At 36.5% G+C, this 9192-nt stretch overlaps 1 protein-coding gene across 1 annotated transcript; it reads left to right on the top strand.

Moving 5' to 3' along the window:
- The first annotated feature begins 1550 nt into the window (after nucleotides 1–1550).
- Nucleotides 1551–4165, top strand: Secp43 (tRNA Selenocysteine associated protein). The gene is made up of 5 exons (XM_077430773.1): nucleotides 1551–1714; nucleotides 2358–2718; nucleotides 2785–2990; nucleotides 3077–3257; nucleotides 3334–4165. Exons 1-5 carry the CDS (start codon nucleotides 1670–1672, stop codon nucleotides 3453–3455), a joined length of 915 nt encoding a protein of 304 aa, XP_077286899.1. The 5' UTR covers nucleotides 1551–1669; the 3' UTR covers nucleotides 3456–4165.
- Nucleotides 4166–9192: the final 5027 nt, after the last annotated feature.

The following is a 9192-nucleotide window of genomic DNA, read 5'->3' as shown; positions in this document are numbered from 1 at the left end:
AATCATTAAAGGGGTTCGGTGATTATTTCGCAAAAACCGATCTCGCGTATGAACTAAAATCTCGATCACGGAACATCTGGCCCCCAAAAACTCCATCAATCGAAAGATACACACGCGAAATATTGTACTAACGAGACCTCGAGTCCCAGATGTTCCGTGATCGAGATTTTAGTGACGTGCGCGAGATCGCTTTTTGCGGAATAATCCGTTTACACAAGGTCTGTTACTAGGTAAACGGACTACTAGTCATATGTGAACCAGTCACAGGACAACCGGTCGCTCTAGATCGATCACACGTAATCACCCGTCACACTAAAATTGGTCACACCCTAAAACTGGTCACGAGAAAACTGGTCACACCCTAAAATCGGTCACGAGAAAACTGATTGACCGATTTTAGGGTGTGACCAGTTTTCTTGTGACCAGTTTTAGTGTGACAGGTGATCACGTGTGACCGATCTAGAGCGACCGGTTGTCCTGTGACCGGTTCACATTTGACTAGTAATCACCGAACCCTGTTACTAAGAGTTGGCGCGTTCTCGTACTCACATAGAAGCACGCGAAAGGAACAGAACTTTTAATTATTGAATTAGTGTAACAGCATGCTATACACTTAGACTGGCCGTGCACTAGGCAGCCAGGCTGCCGCAGCCAATCTAACATACGGTGGCTCATTGGAGCCCGCGCACTAGGCAGCCAAGAATTCCTGGCTGCGGCAGCCAATAGATCGCGTACGATTGCACGGCAGCCAGCTGGCTGCACGCAGCCAGAGCCTGCAAGGTAGAATGTATGTGGCTAGTATGTGGCTGCCTTCAGTCTCCGCGCACTTGACGTAGCAGCCAGAAGTTTTACGCCGCGGATAGCGAATAGAATCCCAGAGACTGTGTGACCTTTCAAGGATTATCTGTAACGGATATCTGTTAACGGATTAAATCGTAAGGCAATATGGGATATGTCTTCAGAAGAATATAGTGATCGAGATGTGAAAAGACGAAGATGGTAGGAAATCACAAATACAAAGTGTGAGGAAAGCTTGGTTTTATTAATCTTACATATATGTTTACCATCGATGGCACCAATGCAATTGGGAAAATTTGCATTTTTATTGAAACCATTTGCTATCTCAATCCGTCTTTCTCCATTCAATTCTGGAAACGCTGTTTGTTTTAATGGATGAATCCAAAATCTTCTCTTTGCTTTGCGTTTCTTACGAAACAAGAGGTAAAGAATTATTTCTTCTACGCTTGACGGAAAGGTGACTACTGGCCGTCGACTCTGGCTGCCGAAACTGGCTGCTCAATATTTTGGCTGCGGCTGCCTGGCTGCCTAGTGCGCGGCCAGCCTTATTGACTGACACTACGCAAGCGTATTTGTTCGCGCCATCTTTGGGTAACAGATCTTTACTTAGACTTCCTTCATTATAATACCTACGTTACTTAATTTATAAAAATATGAAATTAAAAAAATAATTATACCTAGTTAAAGGGTAAAATGAAATTTGATAACAAAAATAAAAATGAAAAATTATAATATTTATATGGCCGTATAGCGACATGTTATGGTATACGGGTTCACAACAGTTTGACGGCACGCGCAGCTGTCATTTGTACGCTTGGATCGTTGGAGTTGTTCGTTTATCATTGATTTAATCGATAAAACAGACCAAAAAATGGCTATTAATCCAATGGTTCATTGCCAGCTGTGGATGGGAAGTGTAAGTCCTTTTTTTTTTAATCAAATTCATACATTGATTCATAAACATAACCTCCGGTATTTCTTATTATAAAGGTTTCGTGATACTTCCCAATATCTGAGGACTTTTGTTTTAAGATATATACATTATTTATTCATATTCGCATTTAAAAATGAACTTATTCACTCTACCGCCTATTGAAGACGATACCGTGGCATTGTTATGAAAAAAAGAGAGAAATCTTGTCAGCACGGATTCTATGTGATAGAGAACTTGAAATAAAGCTTTATTTTATATCGTGTATTTCCAAGAATTGTAGTAAATCCTCTTGTCGAAAGACAGTCAACATCCAAATGGAATTTTGATTGGCAACAGTCGTCTACCATTTGTGACAGCCGTTCGCTGTTGATATTGTAGGGCCAAAGAGTTGACGCCTCTTTTTTGGCCTGCGGAATCTGAATTGTAATTAGAATTAAATAAACTATCGTTTAGGTTTTGTTTTTAATAAAAAATAAAAACGTACTCTGTTTAAAAAATTCCTCTGGATAATGAGAAAGTACCGATTTTATAATTTTACACTTATAGATACATATTAAAGATATTTAAAATATAAATGTCATTATTTTGTGATTCGAAATATATTATCTAACCGCTTATTTTGTAGTTGGAACCCAACATGACGGAAAGTTTCATTATGGCTGCTTTCCAAAAGATGGGCGAACATCCTCAAAATGTAAAAGTAATCCGCAACAAATACACGGGTGAACCGGCTGGTTATTGTTTCGTTCACTTCAACACGGACGAAGAAGCGATCGATGCTATGCACAAACTCAACGGAAAACCAATACCAGGCACAAATCCAGTCATCAGATTCAGATTGAATAGTGCTAGTAGAGAAAGCAAAGCTAACGCACAGACAGAGCGTGACTTCTCTCTGTGGGTCGGAGATTTAAGTTCAGATGTGGACGATTACAGTTTATATAGAGCATTTTCGTTGAAGTATTCCTCAATAAAAGCAGCTAAAGGTACAATATTTCACTATTTAACTATCAAATTATTAAATGTGATCATACGTATATTCTCTTTTGCAGTGATTTTAGATAGTTCGGGATTTAGCAAAGGTTACGGTTTCGTTCGTTTTAGCAATGAAGAAGAACAGAAGAATGCATTGTGGGCTATGAACGGTTACGTTGGCTTGGGTACTAAAGTTTTGAAAATTTGCAACGCTGTGCCCAAACCAAAAACGACAACTGTTCCTTTAAGTACCACAACAACTCCACAGTCCTACACTTCTACTGTATGTTTCTTTTATTTGAATTCACAATAAACACATTATTTACATAAATATATGGCTAATGTATGTAATAAATGTCATATTTTTAGGATTACAGTCAACAGTACTACGACCCTTCAGCATATTGGCAAAATTACTCCCAAGCGTGGACGGGATATTATAGCGGTGATCAGATGAATGCTGGTATGGATGGGAGCCAAATGATGACAGCTTCTCTAGATCCGTCAATGCACCAAGCTGAAATCATCGAAGATGATTTTGCTCTTATAGGTAAGCTGCATTGTTCGGTCATCATTTACAGTGAAATTTTAACGCATTTGTATTCTATGATGTTTTTTTATTGCAGAGCATAAAATACTATTGGATATTGAACAAATGAATAAGGAGACGTTAGATCAAGACAGAAATTTGTGGGATGCTCTAGAAAATTCCAGATGGTTACCCAACGAAATCACAGAAGTGTATTGATGTATATTTAGTAAATAATTCCTACTCTTATGTATTCTTAAGGATTTGTAAAATTGAAATAAAGAATTTTAAACGTCACTTGTTCCATTGATTTATTAAATATTAGGTACATTTGAAAATACAAATACAATGATATATATTTGAGAAGTAAATTTATTGCCAATCTAATCCCAAAAAATATTCTATTCATAATTGATGGGTGGATGAGGTATCCTACTAGTTTTCGGAGTAGAGTTGAGCATGGAAACCCACGAAAGTTAAAATTTGTATGATAATGGTTTTGATCACTTACAAAAGCCACACTTAAATTTCTAGCTCGCAATTTGGGGATATGGAGTGTCATAAAATGAAGAATAATCCAGATGACAACTTAAATCAACGAGTCGAAATATTTAATTGGGGAATATTACGATGCCTATAAGACTTCGGCTTTAAATTAAAACAAACAAACGTATGTAAATCTTTCAGAATAGTATATCTTTTGATATCTATTATAAAATAACATAAAAAGCACAATTATATTGTATAACATATTCAGCGCCGTGCCAAGGGGTTCAGCCGCCTGTGTGCAGACTTAAATCGGCCGCTCTTTAATTTTATCAGTATTTGTATAACTCATATTAATAAAAAAAAATGCATGCGAGTAGTGCAAAAATCTTACCTTGTGATAAATATAGTGCTGAAAATTTTAATCACAATAAAAATTAACCAGAAAAACAAACAGAACCAGACGATAAGAGAGACTGAACGTTTTCAATGTATATAGTGCTTTTACCCCTCAATTCCACACCTAGAACATTGTTCTTTCGATAACCAACCAATACTCAACATCCTTGAAGAAATACATCTGGTAGTCGCAAATAAAATAGAACATAAAAGACTATGCGAACCGAAGTTATACCTGCTAACCCGTTATTTCCCTGAATTATAGTTTGGGTGTGTTACAAGTTGTAACTTGCAACAGCAATCCATAAGTATACAACAAGACAACCTAAATGCATTTTTAAAATTACGATGTCTTGTTTCATATATTTTAAACAATATAATTTTTACTAGCCTCTTCTTACTTCGCTTTCAATTTTTTCGACTCTTTTCTTTTGACCGCCTTTATATTTCGGCGGCCTGCGTGCGTTGCACACATTTTAACATATGGTAGGCGCGACCCTGAACATATTATGTTCTCAATAACGTCACACGATCAGTAACAACCAAAGAAGTAGAATGCATAGAATCGCTCTCAGCCTCCAAAAATGTTGCTACAAAAACTTTGCGCGGCAGTTTCTTCATTATTTGCTAAACTTCGTCTCTCTCTCTCTCTCTCTCTCTCTCTTCTGACTTTCCGTCACTCTCTTCGATAGCTCGCTTATAGTCCATATATAATGTATCAAAGAATACTATCCGCACTTGCATGACACCTGCAGGATACGGGTCGTGCTGGATAGGTAAGAACAGACCTTAAAGAGAACTTCACAATCTACAACCTTAGCTACATTTTACCTGTTCTTATCGCGATTGGCATCACTGGCGCTGCTCTGCATACAAAATTTAAATATGTACGTACATTCAAATTGTAATATGAATTTGAAATAAGATATTCGCAGTAGCGTTCGAATTACACGTGTACCACGCATGTGCAATACACATGAATCTGTCTCTCTCGTTTTCATAGACGCGTCCCTGTTTAGCATTTGTCACTCGCCAGCTGATTCGGGATGACAGGAGCGGGAACAGTCACACTCGCCCAGACGCCCACTTCACCGTAACGTGTTCCGGGAACATTCCGTTGTCATCCAGATTCTGCATCGCAGTTCAATCGTAATCATATAATTTTATTCCTCTTACTTTTAAACACGTGCACATATCAAATAAGGTATACACACACACACGCGTAAGAAAATCAATACTGTTTATTGGGGCGCTTAGTCATTCGTCTTATTTATTGTATGCGATAGTCAAAAGTACAACCCAGACATAAAGAATCATCAAAATGCCCTTTGTTTACACTCGCAGTGGGGCAGGCAAGTTAAACATCGTAGTTCGACAATCTCAGCCATCCGCTTTATAAGCGAAGAGGGTTTTCCAGATCGGATTGACGCAGTGAGTAATAGTGGTAGAAGTAGTATATTTTTTACATATCTAACTGTCAGGTTCGAATGTAATCTCTGGATCCATCCGCGAACCTTTTATATTAAACGTATACTCAAAGCAGTAAGATATATTAGACGATCAGTGGCGAGATATCATTGGCTGTTGAGCGCAGCTCGCCCATTGGCCGTTGAGTCCCGATTACAAGTTAGACGAGGAGTGCTTGTTAACCAGTGGGTCGACGAGCAATTTTATTTTATTTTATCTTTAATTTATACCAGGAATGCCTAACAGGTAACCTCAATGCGCCTTCCTGTCCAGAAACATTGTGCATTTGATACTATAATATAATATATAATATTATTAGTATTATACAAAGTGCATAAATACATATCAATTAATATCTAAAGAGACATTTATGGTAAAATTTCAAAACTTTCAGCATTGTATATAATTCAGCGAAATTTGAGATTGCTGAAAACTCGAGATTTTGCGAGAAAATGGGTAAGATTGCCAATTTGTTGAAACCGTTTCAATGAAAATCAGATAAATTGGCAAACTCCGATAGGAAACGATTGACCTGGAGTCACAAATCCAAGGTCTGACCAGCAGAAACCAGTTGGATTTGAACCCGTGACCACTCTGTTACAGTATTAACATGAAAAATAGTAATCTCAGATTTATAAAAATATCATTTATAAACTACATACATATGTAGGTAAATGGCGACGCAATCTCTGTAATTTTGAAATTTATATGTATATCGTTGTTATTTTGGTATAGCATTAAAATCTTTTCTAGGAAAAAAAAAGATATTAAAATGTCTATAAAAATGTAATACATAAAAATTAAGACACGTGTCACGCAAAATCCTGATCAAAGATCACTAGTAAATCACTAGTAGGAAAAGTTTTAGGTAAAATTTTTCAAAATAATAAAATCCATTTTCAAATAACGAAATATATAATTTATCATTGAATATAGAAAACACAATTATATTTTACTATCCGCAGAATATTTTTTATTTCCATATTTTCGTCATTATATTAAGTAAGTTTATTAACAGATCTTACTGTGCAAAAATATGTACTTGTAAGTTATGAATATTAACATAAAAATTGTATACGAGGAAATCTTCGGATTAAAACACTTAAATTTCAAATTAAACGACTCTCAGTTTAGAATAGTGGCTGTCAACTATTCTAACCAAAAACTTTTTAGAGACATGATTAGATTATTTTTTATTTTACTGTTAATTCATTTAAAAATTAGTGTTTTTCATTGATTTGATTTGTAATTAAGTTTTATTTTTTAATTCATACGAAAATGAAATTCAACGACGAAAACGAAAATTACAATTTAACAATTATAATATACTATATATAAAAACGTATGTACAAAAAACGGACGCGATGTACATATGTATGTATGTTTGTGGGTATGTGCGGTGCATCGACAAGTATGGAGATTTCAAAAAAACATTTTAGAATACCAGGAGTATGTATATATTGTGCCTAGAGATATTTAATAAAATAAATACACGCGAACGAGGCGCACAACCAATCAGCGTGAACTGGTTCACGTGAATTAAAACGTTTGACCAATTAGAGCGACAGCGATACACTCTAAGGGCCGGGCCGCACCGAGCGACTAGCGAGCGACTTGGTTGAGGGCGACCAGACCAATGCATGCAGTTAGATGGGACATGTTACACCCGTCAACTTGTTTGTTGCACACATTTCTATACATTTTTTCGTGTCGCGCAACTAGTCGGCCGACAAAGTTGCACGGTGCGGCCCGGCCCTAAGCATCCGCTATTGGCATGTGGCGTGACGACCGATCGCGTCGAGTAGACGTGGGGCAGCGGGGTAGTGGGAAGTGGGGGGGGGGAGTGTGGATCGTCTTACATGTGCTCCTAATATTGAGCACCTAGCTTGGAACGGATGAAATCAGCGTCAGATGCGCTCCGCGGGAGCGTACACACATATACACGTCCACAAAGACATACATACACACATTCATTCATCATTTTGAACGGGTGAACGGGTTGGATCGGCGAGCGTGTAATGCGCGCCCTCAACATTTTACTATTAATACGTGCACGTGCCTATAAATTACCTTACATTATATTTATGTATAACATAAAATCAATTCATTTCTGAAGCCAACCGTTGAAATCAACGGGCATAACACTAGTAATACAATATTTTCCACGCCACTCATAGCCCATTAGATAACACTTTTTAAGATAACTTAAATAAACAGCCGTAATTTAGTTGCCCTGCATTATTCATCAACTTTTTGGAAGGAGGCTAAATATTTTTCGGTATAATTTCAAGTTTTTATTTATGTACATATTTATATATGTTAACCCTTTGGCTGCTACGAGGTTTTTCAATGTCCAAGCGAAAAATGCTAACATTTGTAATTACTTTATAAAAAAATAAATATAATATATTTTTTTACATACTTGCTTCGCCGAACGCGCGTAATTTTTTTAATACTTTATATACATTTTTAAGAAGCAGTTGTGGACTCGCGCTCTCTCTTTCTGTCTTGCTTTTACATGCGTGCGTGCGAAAAAGATACCTACCTATATACACTAAATAAGTTTTGACGATTGTTTCCGACGCATTATTTTTTTCAATAATCTATTTTTAGACATCGATGTATTTGTCGTTGTTAAAACATGCGATACATTTGAAACAGGTAGCGGTCTTTCTCTCTTTCTTTCTTGGTTTTAATTGTGTATGTGTGAGCGAGACACACAAGGATGCGAAGTTTCTAATAATCAAATAATTTTTCAACATGTATCATAAACATTTTGTATGCATTTCAGTTGCATTTGATTGATTGCACGAATTCGTGACGTCTCGTGACCTATATAATTGAAAGCGGATTTCTATTGTTTTTTGCCATTTATTTTAACTCTGCAAAATGATATCGGACAGTGAAAGTGACGAAAGCGAAATAATAGCTCCTCGCCGAGGAACCCGACAAATCAGCAGCTCTACTGATTCTGAAAATGAATTTATCGACAAAAATCAATTCCCAAGTAATAACTCCTTATATGACTTTGACAACGAACCCGAAATTTACTTTGATGATGAACCCGAAATTGAAGAGCTTTTAAAAAATTGATAAATATTTATAAAGCTTGATTGAAAAATAAATATAAATACGTATATAAAAAAAATGTTTCGTGCCACTGATGCGCTGGCAAAGAAAGTATTGAAATACGACAATTAATGACAACAACAACGATCGTCGTAGCAATCTTCGCCGATTTCGAAACAACGATTTATCGTTGTTGTAGCAGTCAAAGGGTTAAGCATGTTAAAAATCACCGACGGATCTAATTATCGTTGTGAATACTGATGAACACCATCATCATCGGTATTCACACATCAGCTAACGAGCAAAATTGCAATTATAATACATATATACACACTATTGTAACATTTTTTATTTTATGTTATCACATTTTATACCAGGAAAGCCTTACAGGTAGACCCCAATGCGCCTTCCTGGCCAATTACAAACAATACAGCATTTTTATTATACAAGTCGCTGAATTACGAGACACTGAAAACTCGCAAATTAACGAGACATCTATGAATTGTACATACATTTTATTGTACATTAATCAATC

This window comes from Arctopsyche grandis, chromosome 5 (genome assembly GCF_051622035.1).
Source record: "Arctopsyche grandis isolate Sample6627 chromosome 5, ASM5162203v2, whole genome shotgun sequence".
Lineage (NCBI taxonomy): Eukaryota > Metazoa > Arthropoda > Insecta > Trichoptera > Hydropsychidae > Arctopsyche > Arctopsyche grandis.
The sequence above is the reverse complement of the archived record's forward strand: the minus strand, read 5'-3'. Positions and strand labels throughout refer to the sequence as shown.

Coding starts and splice junctions, on each gene's coding strand:
- Secp43 (XM_077430773.1), top strand. CDS start 1,670: ATGGCTATTAATCCAATGGTTCATTGCCAGCTGTGGATGGGAAGT. Junction 2,719..2,784: donor CTCAATAAAAGCAGCTAAAG/GTACAATATTTC, acceptor TCTCTTTTGCAG/TGATTTTAGATAGTTCGGGA. Junction 2,991..3,076: donor CACAGTCCTACACTTCTACT/GTATGTTTCTTT, acceptor TCATATTTTTAG/GATTACAGTCAACAGTACTA.